The sequence below is a fragment of the Diabrotica virgifera genome, chromosome 5 (genome assembly GCF_917563875.1).
Source record: "Diabrotica virgifera virgifera chromosome 5, PGI_DIABVI_V3a".
In the NCBI taxonomy this organism is placed as follows: Eukaryota; Metazoa; Arthropoda; class Insecta; order Coleoptera; family Chrysomelidae; genus Diabrotica; species Diabrotica virgifera.
This window is the reverse complement of record NC_065447.1, coordinates 75859893-75877565: the sequence shown is the minus strand read 5'-3', so window position 1 is coordinate 75877565 and position 17673 is coordinate 75859893. Positions and strand designations below refer to the sequence as shown.

At 33.4% G+C, this 17673-nt stretch overlaps 1 protein-coding gene across 1 annotated transcript in view; it reads left to right on the top strand.

Moving 5' to 3' along the window:
- The window catches only part of LOC114326690 (heat shock 70 kDa protein cognate 5), a 32251-nt gene extending 24898 nt beyond the window's left edge, over positions 1-7353 (top strand). The window contains exon 9 of the mRNA XM_028275105.2: positions 6920-7353. Coding sequence (XP_028130906.1) covers positions 6920-7018 — 99 coding nt within the window. The 3' untranslated portion in view covers positions 7019-7353. The remainder of the gene's footprint in view (positions 1-6919) is intronic.
- Positions 7354-17673: the final 10320 nt, after the last annotated feature.

Below are 17673 nucleotides of genomic sequence, written 5' to 3'. Positions count from 1 at the left end.
TTATGTTCACGCGGCAGCAAAATGCAGATTTTTGCAAAGAAAGGGATTTGGTTTCTACAGTATATGATTTTCCAGAGTCTGATAACTCGAAGTATACTGGTTCAAGCCCTTTAGAACTTTTTAGATTATAACCACCTAGACCTGTTAATAAGTTTTCAAGACAGGATAAAAAACATTGTTGTTCCGAGGCCAAAAATATTATTTTAAAATACAATAATAATATGGGTGGCATTGATTTGATGGTTAGCGATTTATCTTGCTCTCGTTCCTAATTAGAATCCGTTCCAAAAAAAATGGTATTGGCCTATTTTTAGATACCTAGTGGACGCGAACATTAAAAATGCATGGAAGTTGTATAGGAAATCTGGTCGTACCATTATTTAGCCAAATGGAATTTACACTGGCAATTAACCAAATGTATCAAATAAGATATAAAATCCCACCGAAACCACCATGAAGAGTGTCCACAGCTGCAAGAAGTGACTCTCGAATTGGAGATGAAGTTTCGTTTGCAACTGCGAACAATGCAAATCAGATCAGAAAATTCCTTAATTGCCATTAACATGGCAATGCTGATTTTGTTTACGGCACTTCTCAATAGTTCGACTGATGTGATGAAGGTTTAAAAATTACTACACTCGCAGAAGTGACGTAATGGCGCTAGAAAATAATTCTGTGGTACTAAAACAAAACCCGATATGTCAAAATTATCGATTTTTCGTTTTTAATGCCAATATGTAGGTACATTGAGTGATGAAGAATATGATGACAAAACCCTACATGGCTAACGCATCCATGTAACCAGTAGATAATAAAATTAGTTTCCGATATGTCCACTATTACAACAGCACAGCGAACTTTTAAACTCATCTGCTGCAAAATCACGTTTTTTGACATATCGGGTTTTGCCTTAGCACCACAGAATTAATGGTCAATTATGTCAAAACAAATAAAACATGAAATCATACATTTCTAAAAAATATTATTGAAATAGCAAAAAAGTGTAACAAAATTTTTAAAAATTCTACATATGTAGTAACTTTTCCATTCATCAGACTTTTTATTGACAGACATCTTCTTTCCGCCTGAACTTGAACAATTGTCCCGATTCCAGGTTAACAACGGAAGTAAAATTGTAGTTTCAGGAAATTGCACAAGTGTCGTTATTGCTCCAAAAACATAAAAATAAATTGTCACAATTACCTTAGTAGCATTGTAGCTCCAGGAGATTGCTTCTCGCGAGGGAGGCCGCGCGCAACTGTCCAATCTAACGTTGTTTCTCCCAGTGTCATCCAGATTCGCACCAAAGCTGTAACGACACTAGTGCCCTCACGAGGAAAGTATGCGTACTACACAAGTGACAGTAACACACCAAGTGAAGAGATGGATTATGAGTATTTTCTCATACCCAGTTCAGTTTTGACAAAAATTGCACAAGTGATGTTATTGCACAGTAGATGCGATATCCTTTTAACTTTAGTGACATGAACTTAATTGGTGAAGCTTATAAGTCGGTAGTTCCCACAAAGGTGGGCATTTGGTTTCTTTGGAATTGTAATACATGTCGACTGCAGCTATAGTCCAAGAGGCAGCGCTGAAAAATTTCTACTGCGGTCGGTCAAGCGAAACGTAGAACGTGTGGTACGGACAGCTTGTCAAAGTTGCTTACCTGCGGAGGTAATTAAATCCATTTACTAAAGCTGAAAATCAGTACACACATTCTAAATTGAATATAAATAAAAGTTATTATAGTCGGTCAGCTGTATGACGGGACAGCCGGTCGGTCGGCCCCAGTGAATGTACAGGGTTATTCAGTATATGTGAGTTTTTGACATATATATCGTACTAGTGACGTCATCCATCTGGGCGTGATGACGTAATCGACTATTTTTTAAATTGAGAATAGGGGTCGTGTGTTAGCTCAATTGTCTATGCAGTAATATAAACATTAACATGATTGTTTATACAGGGTGTCCAAAAAAATGTTTAATTAAATTGTTTAATTAATAATTCAAAAAAAAAAAAATTTGGACACCCTGTATAAATAATGGTCTTAATGTTTATATTACTGCATAGAGGATTGAATAACCTTTCAAATGAGCTAGCACACGACCCCTATTCTCATTTAAAAAAAATAGTCGATTACTTCATCACGCCCATATGGATGAAGTCTCTAGTACGATATATATGTCAAAAAATCATAATTAAAAAATCGAATAACTTTTGTATTTTATATTTTTTTCTAATTCTGTAAATAAACCAGTTTACAAGGGGGTCAAAATATAGTGAATAACCCTGTACATTCATTGGGGCCGACCGACCGGCTCTGTCCCGTCATACAGCTGACCGACTATAATAACTTTTATTTATATTCAATTTAGAATGTGTGTACTGATTTTCAGCCTTAGTAGATGGATTTAATTACCTCCGCAGGTAAGCAACTTTGATAAGCTGTCAGTACCACCTGTTCTACGTTTCGCTTGACCGACCGCAGTATGTTTCTCTACACAATCACGGTAATTAAGAGATCTTTCGGCGCTGCCTCTCCGTCTACTAGTCCTCTGGAATTTTTCCTGTATTATAAATAAGTTAAGTATATTCAAATGGGAAATAAGCCACAATTTTACCTAAAAATGATTTTATTAACGTTTAGTGAAATTAAAGTGAAACGTCAAGACCATTAGACGTTAGAGTAAATGAACATCAGTCTTATATAAAAAATAGAGAATTTGATAGATCTCAAATATGTCAACCGCATGGGATAATGAACATAGAGTTCAGTGGAGAGATTCAAGTATAGTCCTAAAAGAAGTAGATAGTAAAAAGAGAAAAATCAAAGAAGCGGCTCTAATTATGCTAAGTGAAACCAATTGTGTCGCAAATTCCTCGGTAGAATGCAGTAGGATGTGGTTACCCATATTAAAGGAGGAAGTCAATAGAAAGAAAATACCACAATTAGTAAATCAGTAACATATCGAGTTAGTACATATTTAGTATTTTAGTATTATTTAAAATTTAAAATATCAAGTCAGAATTTGGTATTGGTTTTGAGAGTAAACTAAATATAAACCCAAATACTTACGATGTCGGGATAGTATCACGAGGTTTTTCCTGGTTTTCCCTCGTGATTTAGTATGGAATCTCTAACGCGAGAATTTCAGTGCCACCGTTGCAATTGGTTGTCTTTTTAAAGACAGATCACATGCTATGATTTTTTGTGGCGGATATTCTTGAGTTGAGATTGATTTCATGTAATCGAATGAACTATCTTTTAGTAAAGTCGTCCCAGGAACGCAACTCGTCAATATTGGCAATATCATTTTAAAGTCGTCTACTTTACGTGTCTGAATTGCCGATATAAATGAGTCAGATTAAATAAATTATTAGAAGAATTTTTTACTAAGCAACAACATTTTTGTTTATTTAGTATTATTTTGTATTTTGACAACGACACCCGACTTGGGCGTCGAAACGTTAATAAAATCATTTTTAGGTAAAATTGTGGCTTATTTCCCATTTGAATATACTTGATTATAAAAATGCCACAAGAAAATAGCTTCAGAACAACATTATAAATAAGTTGTTAAAAAGTGCAATTTCTATTAAGGAATTTTCTGATTTACATAGGATTTTTAGTATTTCGCAGTGTACATTGTCCGGACCTGTTGCGTTGTTGTTTTTTAATGCTGCAATAGCATTTTTTATATCTGATTTAAGGAGAGAAGGTTCTGTTTCATGTAGGTTTTACATGTTTCTAAGATCCTTGAACACTCCGACATATGATTTCCATTACTCAAATGTTCATTTGAAGAACGTTCATGCAAAAGTTAATAAGTACACAGTTGAAATTTTTAGTTAGGCATAGATTCGGCATCTAAAAGCAAATATCTATCAATAAAAAGTAATCAACATTTTAAAGGTGTTGATCCAAATAAAAAATTCAGTTGCTTCAAAGAGCAATAGCAAAAGAACACATTTCTCAAAATTGGTGTAATATTTGAAGGGCTCGGTAGTGAATAATGGTAAGGGACAAATTTTGATTTTTCGCGAAATAATATGTAAAATATGGCAAGGGACTGCAGAAAATTTAACGTAGTTTATCCTCCTAGTAATAGATGGAGCCAGATTAATTTCTTAAAATTTGGTAAGGGAAATGCATAAGCATGAAAATAATGGTATATGTCCATGATAATGCTGGTTGTTCAAATCTAAATGGCTTTTTTGCTGTTAACAGTGACAATTCTGAGAGCTACTATGATTGCAACTCAGATAAAGATCCTGAATTTCAAGTATTTAGCGAAGCTAGCTTGGTCAAGTTTCTATAAAGAAGACAATTTCTTTATATTCTTAGAGTAAATGTTCGCAAGTAAAAAATGGTAAGGGATGTACTTAACATTGTTTACATCCACATTCACTTTGCATAAAAACTTAACATTTTTTACTTGCAAACATGAAAATAAATTTTCTCCAGCGCTATATTATTAGTTTTATTTAAACGTTTTAGAAGACCTGAAAGATGTAAAATCATTTTGGGAATTGATTCCAGCTGTTTACCACAAATGGTATCTAAATTTAAAATGAATTCCTAATACCTACCAAATTATGTTAAGTCAACACCACTTAACACGTTGCGTTAAACTATTTCAAATATTTTAGGTAAACAATGTTAAGTTGTAGTTCATATTTTTATACTTTTCTAATTGATTATTTAACATTTTTATGTTGACAAAATTTTTTTTGATGGAATGGGTTGTAATGATAATTACATTTTTGTTTTTTGACTTTTTTTGTTTTTGATGTTTCGACTTTCAAGCTGGAAATCGTTCTCAAAAAACGAAAAATTAGTAAGTCAACTAATGTTGGATTTCCATGTAAATTGAACCTTGGATTAAAATATAATTATCATTATTTGATATTCATGTTTTTAAATCGTCTTTTCAGAAGACGATAATTAAAATACAGAAACCGGAAAAGTCCAGAGTTTGAGTTTTCGTAGAACTATAATACGACGATATAAAATGCATGCCTTTTGGATTTGGTATTAGTATAACAGTCTAGAAATTGTCGACTTTTTTCGTCCCACCAATTCAATTTGATGTGAATTTCTTAGAAGAATGATGTATTAAAAATTTCAATATTGAATTTTACCAAAACGTTGAAAATTCGGATGGCCCGGAAGACTTGTCCGGGACGCCGGGACACGACTTTTTATTTCGGGCCATGTCCCGGATTTTTCGGGCTAGTTGGTCACACTATCATACTCTTATATTTTTTGATAAAAAATATAAGAATATTTTTTTCAAAATTCAACACTTCAAAACTCACAACTTCTTTACTGCCCCTTACCATTTTTTACTGCCGGACCCCTCATTTATTATTTTGTAATGTATCAACTTTTGCGTGAAAGCTCTTCATTTGTATTATTTTTCTACACCCCTCAATTAATTCAATTTCAATACCGAAATTTCAATACCGATTCGACCGAGAGATACCGGGAAGCACACGGTGGCTATAAATAACAGAACGTAGGTTCATCTTTAGATTTTTATTACATAATCCTTCATATTTACAAATTGGGCTCTAACGATTTCAATACGACTTCTCTTGAATTTGCTCTGCATTATGAGTTATCCACGTATCCAAGTACTTATACCGGTTACTCTTTCTGTTTAAATATTGTTGATGTTCAATCTCAAATATTCATCATTCATATCCGATATTAAACAGTATATTTTTATCACCGCGTAGATCACATGAAATAATTTGTTATTATATTTAAACATGTGCGGGTTATTTAATTTGTTTAATTGTGGCAAATCATAAACAATATTTTGGCATTGTACAATAAATTGTGCTGACTAAATAAAAACCTTTGTTCTTTTAGTTGTGTGGGCTCTGACCCAATTCATGTTGCCAACAAGAAGAAACATGCATTTAGATTCATTCACTAGAGTCAACTCAACCAGGCCAGATGTGCCTTTAAATTCATTACTTTGAGTAACTTCAATGAGTCAATATGTAGTCTCATTTTAATTTCATACGAACCACATATCAGTACAGCAACGTCTCGCGGGGGTTCAGGTACCCGCTAGTGTCGGTCTATATCAATAAATTATCTAAGTGCATTTTGGTGTTTCAACAACAGACGATAGATCTCCAGCTGAGCCCGAAGATTAGACAGTTGATGTAATGTTTTGTTATCTCGTGTTTTATGATAACCATACATTTTGTCTTCCCTAAGTTCATTATGGTGTCATATTTGTGACGGTTTTCGTTCAGTTGTAATGTAATAATATAACTGCCAAAGTCTGTAAAGTTAAAGTAAATATTACCATGTCATCTGGGTACCTCAGGTTATTAATAATTTCTCCATTTATAATTATGCCATCTTTACAATATTCTAGAGTATCTTTAAAGATAGCCTCACTGTATATGATAAATAGCAACAGTGACAATATATACCCCAGTTTTGCCCCCTTAACAATAGTTAATCTTAAATGTCTAGTGTCAAATTCTTTGTTTTTAGAATGTTGATTATTTGTTGACCCTGTCGAAAGCCTTTTCAAAATCAATGAAGCATGTGGAGACATCCTGGTTCATATCTAGATGTCTTAACATGAGCACGTTTAGTCCGAATAGAGCCTCTCTAGTGCCTATGCTGTTTCTAAAAACTAGTTGGTTGTCCCTAATTTCCTCATCCAACTTTTTATAAATCCTATTATGGATTATACTCAGGAACACATTCAGTGCATGGCTCATCAGTACAATTCAATAAAATTATGAAGTTCGTGAAGTTGGAAGATTTTGTTTGCAATGAAAATATTCTAATGAATTGGCTGAATCATAATTAATTGGCAATTCGCCAATTATAAGTTGATGTTTGGTAAATAATTTTTAAATATACTTTTTTTGTTTTCAGATGGCTGCCGAAAGAGAATCATCATCAAGCAGTAGCAGCAATCAACAACAGGATCAACAGCAACAGTCAGAGCAACAAAAGAAAGAAAAAGAAAATTAAATTAGTGATTTTCCATAAGTTTTATATACATTCTAGTGTAAATATGTGATGTTATTTCGTCTGGAGGTACAGATTTCCTGTTGAGTAGCCTTGATGACGGAAGTTTATTTCTTTTCCAATTTAAAACAATGCAATTTGGCATCTATGTAGCAATTTTATGTTGGAAAATTATTTCGAGTTCTTGTATACAACTTCCTCATTGGACTGATGCTGTGAAAGGCTTGGTGAATGATGTATGAATCGATCGGTTAGTGTGTGTTGTTCATAGTTCGCTATTTTTACCGAATGTGTTATGAATTTCTGTTAATATAAAATAAATTTTTCATAAAAAATAATATGTTCATTGTATTATTTCCAATTTTAAAATATCAACCAACAAAAAATATAAATATCAAGTGAATACTAGTGATGTTGAAAAAGTAACTATTCGTTACAAAGTACTCGTTACTTACGAATACCGAAAGTAACGATTACTATACAGAGAGGCAAATCGTTACTTTGTTTACTCTGATTACTTCGTACCAATCGTATCGCCTATTGTATCTACTTTGATTACTCTGATTATTTCGTTACTTCATACCAATCGTATTAGAGCGAGTAACGACTATTGTATCTACTTTGATTACTTCGTACTTCGTGAAGGTCGTTATTATATCGGAATACCTATACAAAATACCTACCTACTGAGAAATACGATTCTCGATATGATTACCGGTACTCAAATACAAAAGTAATCAAAGTAACGAATACTTCAAATGATTACTTTATACAAAAGTAACGATTTGTAACGAATACTCGAAAGTAACTATAATCAACATCACTAGTGAATACTACAGAGGAAATCACACTTGACTGGAAAATAAGTAATATATGGGGTGTCCCAAAAGTAGCGGGATGGTTGAATATTTCGCTAAATAAAAATCGGATCGAAAAACTGAAAAATACGTTTAAAATATTTTTCAAAAATCTATCAATTGGATCGAAAGGTCCGAATGGTCGTGAGTTCGAATCTCACCAGGGTCAGGAATTTTTCGTTTATTATAAATTAATGGATGAAAATAGTGTCTGTCCTTGTGGGATCGGTACTCACCAGAGGGACCGCAGACGTTCGGATACAATTAGCGTCTCTTTGCAAATACAATGACGTCGACTTTGCAAAGTAACAAGACACTTACTCAACACACACATTACACTAGGTACCTAATTGGAAAAATCCATACAGTACCATCACCATGCCAATGACCATTAGTTGTCGAGGCATTAGCTAAATAAAAAAAATCTATCAAATGACACCAAACACGAACCCCCACTTTACCCCCCCCTGAAGGTGGGGGAGTGAGTAAATGGGAACTCCCATTTTTTATTGCACATTTGGATTCCGTACATAAAAATAAGCAACTTTTATTTGAGACATTTTTTCGAATTGTGGATTTATCTTGATACCCTAGGTTAATTATAGAAACGGTGTAATATCTCGAGAAATACACTTCCAAATGAAAAACCAATAAACACATGTTTAAAATGTTTTAAAAACCTTACCGGTTATTTCCACCCCCTGAGGTATGGCGGGAGTAACTTTGAAATCTTAAACATTGACCCCCATTTTTTATTGCAGATTTGTAGTGCTCATAAAAAATATGCAAAATTCATTCGAGACATTTTTTAGAATTATTGATAGATGACGCTAATAAATCGTATTTTCCGATTATAGCGTCACCTATCAACAATTATTCATTTCCATTTTTAATTTATGTATCTCTTTTTGCCAAATATCTATTAGTTTCTGCATTTTCTCTACTGTCTGTGATTAAAACTATATCATCAGCGTATAGAAGGGAGTTGATCTTTATTGCATTCAAGTTTTTATATCCTACTATGTATTGAAGGTTTCTTGTTTGATCTTTGATATTTTTGATTAAAGTATCCATGACTATTATAAACAAGAGGGGGCTTAGTCCATCTCCTTGTTTAATTCCCTTATCCCATTTAAAAGTGCCTGATCTTTCTCCATTTATTTGTACTTGGCCTTCTACTTCCATATATATAGATTTTATGACTTTTATCATCTTTTTTGGTATATTATAGCTTTCCAATATTCTCCACAATATTTCTCTGTTTATCGTATCAAATGCCGCCTTCAGATCGACGAACATGAGAAATAGTTCATTCCCTTTACGGTATTGTCTCTCTATTATATTTCTTATGATGTAGACGTTATCGTTTGCTTGACGGTTTGATCTGAATGCAGCCTGTTCGTCTTCCAATTCTTTCTCTATCACTGATCCTAGACGCTTCTCTATCTCGTGTATACCTTGAAGGCGACCGATGACAAGCATATTGCTCTATAATTCTCGCATTCATTATGTTGTCCTTTTTTGTATATTGGTAGGACTATGTTCTTCTTCCAGTCATCTGGGATTTTCTCTGTACTCCATGCTTCCTTGCATATCTGTAATAGCCAGTCCTCTCCTTTTTCACCCATCCATTTTATCATTTCTGGATCTATTTGGTCCTCTCCTGCCGCTTTTCCAAGTTTAATATTGTTTATAGCTTCTTCCAGTTCTTCCTTCCTTATACTCTCTGGTTCCTCTTCCTTCTCCAGTTCTGGTGGTCTATTTCTTCCTGCTTTATTTCTTTCTACTTCTTCGTGTTTGAATTTATCTTCGTAGTATTGTTTCCATACTTCTACTATTTCTGTAGTCTCTATTTTCAATTGGTTATTTTTATCTTTGATTTCATACTGTTCCCTACCTTTTTTCCCTCTTAAACCCTTTATACGGTTCCAGAATTTTCTGTTATCTGTTTTGTAATTTGCTTTCAATTCTTTTCCGAATTCTTCCCAGCTCAGATTTTTCGCTTCCCTTACTTGCTATCCTCGCTCTATTACGTTTCTCTATGTATTCTGCTTTGTTATTTTCATCTCTACATTGTTGATATTTTTTCCAGGCTTGCTTCTTTTCCTTTATTATTTTCTTTATTTCTTGACTCCACCATTCTGTTCTCTTATGATATTTATTTATTGATTTTTTCCACAAATTTTCTCTGCTGTTTTATATAGTGTGTCTTTTAGTATTTTCCATCTTTCTTCCATATCCAATTGCTCTCTTTCCAGCTCCATTCTTTGCAATTCCTCATATATTTCTTGTTTATAGTCATTTTTCCCTTTCTCTGTTTTCAACTTCTTAATATTTATCTTAGTGTATGGACTTATCGACTATATATTGCTTTTTCTTTGTAGTCATTTCGGCTACGAGTAGTTTGTGTTGAGTGTTTAGTTCTGCAAATTTTTCTGTTTTTATATTTTTGAGAATATCCATTTCTGCAGGAATCACGATGTAATCTATTAGACTTTTAGTATTTCTTTCCTGTGCTTCAAAAGTGTATCTGTCCTCCATATTTTGACACCAGAATGTATTTCCAATTTTTAAGTTGTTATTTACACAAAATTGTATCATCTTCTTCCCATTTCTGTTCTCAGCTTTTTCTCCATACCGCCCAAGGCTTCCAAGTCCCTTGTTGATGTCATTTCCAACTCTAGCATTCCAGTCTCCCATAATAATTATGTTCTAAGTCTCTTCTCTCACTTCGTCTAAAGCTGTTTGGAGTTCGCTATAGAATTGAGACATTTTCTGTTCTTCTGTGCCCTCGACTGGTGCATATATTTGTATTATGCTAACTAACTCGTCTAGTTTTATACTTACAGTAATTATTCTAGAGTTTATTGCTTGGTACTTTACAACTCTCCCACTCAGATCATCCTTGATTATAAAACCGACTCCCTCTTTTGCTCTTTCCATTTCTTGTACACCTGAGTAGAAGAGCTTGTAACCATCGCCACATCTCATATTTCCTCTTCCCTTCTTCTTCGTTTCGCTCAGGCCTAGGATGTCAATGCCGTATGTTTTCATTTCCTCTGTCAATTCGAATTCTTTACCATAAAGACTTGTGATATTCCAAGTACCTATTATTATTGTTTCCTTTCCATTATTTCCGTTGTCCTTTTCCATTTGCGTTGTCTTTTTTACAAGTATCTTTGCCGTTTTTGGTGCCTGTGTTATCAGTTTTTTGAGTTATATGCTCCTCCTTCTGCTGTTCTTATTGCTTTTGGTATTTGCTGTATTTCGTTTCCTGGGGATCTTTCACTCGCTTTTCCCCCCTTTGTTTTTTGTTCATCTGCTCCATTTTCAGGTTGAATTTCTCCATTGTTATCATTTTTGTAGCCCAACTGCTCCGGGGTATATATTTCTCCATCTATTTTGAGCCCGTTATAGTTTAGGAACGCTCTGTAGCCTTTATCTCTAGCCAATTTCAGTTGGTGGATTAGAAATTTTCTTTTCTGTTGGTATTCTTTTGAGTAGTCTTCCGTAATGAATATTTTGCTGCCTTTGAGTCTGCGTGTTTGGCTTAGTATCTCTATTTTTTTCGACACATGTTTAAGTTCTATTTTTATAGGCCTGCTTTTATTATTTTGGTTTCCTACTCTGTGGATATCTTGTATCTCCTCGTTTTCGTCTATTGTAATGTTCATTTTATTTGTTATTTCTTTGAATTTATTTTTTAGGATTGCTCTATTTTCATTTGTTGTTTCGTCTACACCATGTATCACAATGTTTTTCTTTCTTACTTCTTTTTCTAGATTCTAATTAATTCTAACTCTCTATTTGGCGACGGGTCGTCCCCAAAAAGTTCTTCGGAATGACTCCCGTAGTAGACATAATAATAGATACCTATCGTCTGGGTACTGTGCATTCTACATCGTCTTCGTATTTGAATTTCCAGATCTCTGTACTTTGCGATCTTTTCAGTAAATTTACTACGTAGATTATTGTTGTTAGGTATCGCCACATCAATTAGTGTTGTTTGTCTTGTTAATTTATTAACTAGTACGAGATTTGGTCTATTATGTGCCACTGTTTGGTCTGTGAGCACAGTGCGGTCCCAGTATAGCTTGTAGTTGCCATCCTCAGGCTTACTGTCAGGAACGTATTGATATGGGAGATGGTCCGTTTGGAGAAGTCCCAGCTTGATAGCTATCTCTTGATGAAGGATTTTTCCCACTGCGTCATGCCGTTCCTTGTATTCAGTTGCAGCAAAGGCCTGGCAGCCCCCTGTAAGATGTTTGATAGTTTCTTGGGCTCGACATCTGTCGTTTTGAACCTGAGGGTCTTTAACGATATATTTCAGGTAATTTCTGGTTGGTACAACCTGATCCTGAATGGCCAGTAATGAACCCTTTGTTTTTAAACCAATCTAAACGTAGATTTTCTACAAAAAATTGTACACCATAATTTTTCATGGACGATTTTCGATTTTCTGTTGTCTTTTTGCCAAATCTTCCAAACATTAAAAATGGTAAATTCTCAATAAATAATGCTAATCGGCGATTTTTTTATGAACTGTTTCCTGTCAGCAATTGCTTTTCTCTTGATGATTCGTATAAACTCTAAAAAACGTAAATTTGTTTGATGCCTTTATTTGTCCTACTTTTTTGTTTAACAGCTGTGAAAAGATTATCAATTTCTGATTATTCTCCTTGGTCAATTTATTAATATCCCTTCGTTATTTTTCATGTATGGTTAATTTTTCTGACATTCTCTTCCTATTTTGTTGTATCCTGGTCAAAGCACCTTATTGTATGCATTAACGTTTTTGTAACTGTAGTCATAAGGATATATGGAACATTTTTATTCACAACTTTTTTGTCTATGTTCATCATTTTGACATAGCCTTTAACAAGATCTTATATCTTCAGTATTCTCAGTATTAAATCTAAACTTTATTCACTTGTTGCTATGATAGGTTGTGTGGGTAGGTGCCTCATAATTTATGTGGAACTCTGTAATATTAGTACTACCACAGAATTCCCCAACCCCAAGTTGGTTGGGGTATTCTGTGGTACTTCCTCTTCTTCTTTAAGTTCCATCTTCTATCGAAGGTTGGAAATCACCATGGCTATATTATTTCCGGTTGATTTCCTATCCTTCTAGTTACTTCCACTTTTGACAGTCTTTAAATCCATGATATTCGTCGGATTCTTCTGTAACACCAAAATTCAAAGACGACCAACGTATTCAGATGGATTGTTTTAATGTCCACGCTTCCAAGCCACAACGAAGAGTAGAGAACACATAACAACGAAGCATCCTTAGGCGTAGTTCTAACCTTATATTCCGACAACAGAGGAGAAACTTTTTAAGTTTAATGAATGATGATGCTTGGTACTACCCATAGAAATAAAAAGCACATTGGAAATAACGGGAGTTTATTGGATCGAATTAAATTCTTACACACAAAAAATATGTATCTAAATAAATGTAAACAAAAATATCATAATTAATAATAAATACTACACGTATATTCTAGTATGTACATTTTTAAATTTATCCACTAGAGATAAATCATTAGTACCTTTCATATATGAGATAAAAACGACAAAAATACAAACAACCATTCACATAATAAAAAAACATCCATTCATTTTGTCTTTGTTTTTAAGATTTTTTATTATCACAAAAGCTTTTTCATAGGTATTTCGTTATATCTAAAAACAAGAAAAGAACTTTGATTATTTTTTAATATCCACAACATATAATTTTCAGATATTCCTTTAGTCATTGAAAATGAATACAGTTAATCATCTATTTTATGAAAATAATCAAAAGTTCTTCTTTAACCCTTAACCTGAATGGTGTCGAGTATGCGACTAAGCTACTATAACCTCTCTTAAAATATCTACTGATACAAAGGCTGGCTACCTCCAAAATAATTTATTGGTTTTACATGGGCACTAATCGGATATTTGGACTTTTCACACATTTTTATTTTAGTAATAAAGTAAATTTTAGTTTTCGGTACTTAACTTAACGCTAAAATTTGTCGTGTAGCTGAAGTAGTCATGCAACATAAGAGCATACGGTCTCACTACCAGAAATAATAGTGGAGATAGACTTTTACAATTATTCTGCATAGAGAACTTTTGAATTCGCGGTGTGCAAGTACTTGAAAGGGAATTGAGAAACGATCGTGCGCGAATAGGGGAGAAATATTGCAACTTTTTTAAATAATTCATATTGTCACTTGAAATTGTCAAATTGACGTACATTTCATATCTACTGTCATTGAAGAAAAAAAATTATATGTTGCTCCACAATATTGATATGATATGCAATTATTATATAAAGGTAAATTTAACTAATTGTATTTTGCTTGCAGTACTGCATTTTAATAACTAATTTTATCTACTACATACAATTGTTTACGTTTTAATAACATAACCTGAATCTTATTTTTTTGGACTATGGCCTTGACAATTATCCAGTAACCAGGACTAATATAATTGGCCAATATAATTAAAACTGCGAATAAAGTTGCAGAGCGTAGAAATAGGTGTCGCTTTGCCTAACTTGCACGGTCCCAATAGCCAACACCTTCTTCAAACCATGTCCTAGAAGGCTATGCACTTGAAAATCACATGCAGACAGAGAAGATAGAATTGTTAGGAATCATTGACTTAATTGCGCTCGACCACAATTCAGTTATAATGGACTTAAGACTAAAAAGATTTCTGAAAGTTAAAAAGAGAAAAAGTGACAAGAAAAATGGAGATCTAACAACCGAAGGACACTGAAAGTGAAGAATAAATAAGTATCAAGATTAAAAAAGAAATATAATCGATAAAGAACTTGGAAGACAGACGTTGAAGTAACATGGACTACTCTAAAATCGCAAATAAAGATACAAGGATATATCGGGTTCACGAAAAGTAACAGAAACCAAGAATGTGTTCACGAAAAATAAAAGAACCTCATGAACGTAAGACGAAGACTTACAACAATGTCAATAAAATGCCTAGAAATTAAACATGTTCAGGAAAGATACGAGACTTTTAATGCCCATAAAAAAGTTAAATAAATGACAGGTAGACACAGAAAGAAACAAGAAATAATAATAACGAAATAATTATATGTATAGAAGACAAAGAAGAGATCTGGAAAGACTACATTCAGACACATTTTGACGACGATAGTAGTGATGTTGAAAAAGTAACTATTCGTTACAAAGTACTCGTTACTTACGAATACCGAAAGTAACGATTACTATACAGAGAGGCAGATCGTTACTTCGATTACTCTGATTACTTCGTACCAATCTTATCAGAGCGAGTAACGACTATTGTATCTACCTTGATTACTCTGATTACCTCGTACGATCAGAGCGAGTAACGACTATTGTATCTACTTTGATTACTTCGTACTTCGTGAAGATCGTTATTATATCGGAATACCTATACAAAATGCCTGCCTACTGAGAAATACGATTCTCGATATGATTACTGGTACTCAAATACAAAAGTAATCAAAGTAACGAATACTGTAAATTATTACTTTATACAAAAGTAACGATGTGTAACGAATACTCGAAAGTAACTATAATCATCATCACTAGACGATAGACGTTGTGCGCTACCATCCACAGATGATCGAAAAAATGAAAAAGGTCCAGAAATAATCAAAGAAGTAATTCATGTAGTAAAAACTCAAGAAAAAAATTAAGCCACTGGCCCAAACAATATCAATTTCGAAGTACTTAAATTATTTGCAGACAACGAAAATAAAAACTTGATAAAATAGCACTATTCAATAAGATAAACGGCACAGGTAAAATACCACCATTCTTAACATTACAAAAAAAATTCCTCACAATGTGATGCCTATCTAATAATAAATGTTTCGTTATTTATTAATGCCCTCAAAACTTTTCTCATAATCATCCACACACAAATTTACAAGAAGTGTGAGTTTCAGATGAGTGACTCAATTCGGAGTTCGAAACCGATCGGGCACACAAGAAACTCTTTATGCATTAAATGTGTTTAAACAACGATGCAGAGACATAAATGTAGACGTATATGCATGTTTTATTGATTATCGAAAAGCGTTTGACTGCGTGCACCATCAAAAGCTGATCAAATTTCTGACCACAACTTCAGTTGACGAACAATATTTGCGAATTATCTCAGAACTATATTAGCACCAAACGGCAACAAATTAAATAGAGAACACAACATCCGAAGATATACGAATCTGACTAGGAGTTCGACAGGGTTGCGTCTTAACACCGCTATTATTTCATTTGTATTCGGAATCTATATTCATATAAAAAAAGGTCCAATGTGGAATTAAGATTAACGGATCCAGCATAGACAACATCAGGAACGCTGATGATACCATCCTAATAGCAAGCAACGCACTGAAACAAAAAAAAAAGAATTGATGCTTTCGGCGCATGAGTAAAGAATTACTAAACATCATCAAAGAGAGGATAATACTATACTTGGGTCATGTGTTGAGAGGTGAAAGGTATGAATTACTCCGAATCATATTGAAAGGTAAAGTATAGGGCAAAAGATAAGTAGAAAGACGACAGAACTCGTGGTTGAAAGACCCGAGGAGATGGTTTGTCCACTCATCTTCAGATATCCAGAAGAAGGTATCTACCTTTCATAAATATTTTTTTCTTTTTATGGTGTTTATCCATTTCGAATGTTGGCGATCAACATGTTTATTAAGGTGATACAGTAGCGATCAACAGGTAGCCAAAACGCGTTCCTAGATTGCGGCTGTAATTTTGAATATTTTTTTGAGATATTTGGCACACGTATTCGTAATATAATAAAGAATGGCGGTACAGAGCCCAATTTGAAAAATATATTAATATGTGGAAATTACTCTGTAATTAAATACAATATTAAAAAAACGAGCCTGTACCGCCATTAAGAAGAACAAAAAAATACACTTTCTTCAAATAAACTTTTTTATCCGATGCCTAGATATTGTGTCATTTTGGAACTACTAATGAAATAAAAAATTTTAGTAGTTCCAAAATGACACAAAATATAGGCATCGGATAAAAAAGTTTATTTGAAGAAAGTGTATTTTTTTGTTCTTCTTAATGGCGGTACAGGCTCGTTTTTTAAATATTGTATTTAATTACAGAGTAATTTCCACATATTAATAAATTTTTCAAATTGGGCTCTGTACCGCCATTCTTTATTATATTACGAATACGTGTGCCAAATATCTCGAAAAAATATTCAAAATTACAGCCGTAATCTTGGAACGCGTTTTCGCTACCTGTTGATCGCTACTGTTTCCTCTTAAAGGAAATAAATATATCAGATTAAAGTTAATTTAATATGAACAGTTACAAGCATATGAATGGCATGCATAATATACAATATAAAATATAATTATATTTTCTCACAATTGTTTTCTGAAACCTGCTTGCTCGGAAGTTTGGTAGATATCAGATTTTTGATTATCTATTTGTGATGATTTAGTCCAAGTAATGAAGCTTAAAATAGGACAAAACCTCGCAATTTTTACAGAATGGATCGATTTGCTTAAAAATTTGAGAGTAAGTAGTGGATAGTCCAAGGATCAAAATCTATATGATGCCGAAAGGCGCTTTTACCATGGGGGTGGTTGCCACCCCATTTCGGGGGTGGAAATTTTTTATTATATTTTGACCGCAAAAGTTGGTAAAAACATTCATTATAAGCAAAAAAAGTTCTATACATAAAAAATCAATGTTTTTAATAAGTTTTATGATAATAACTCCAAAAGTTTTCGTTTTATCAAAACAACTTTACTTAA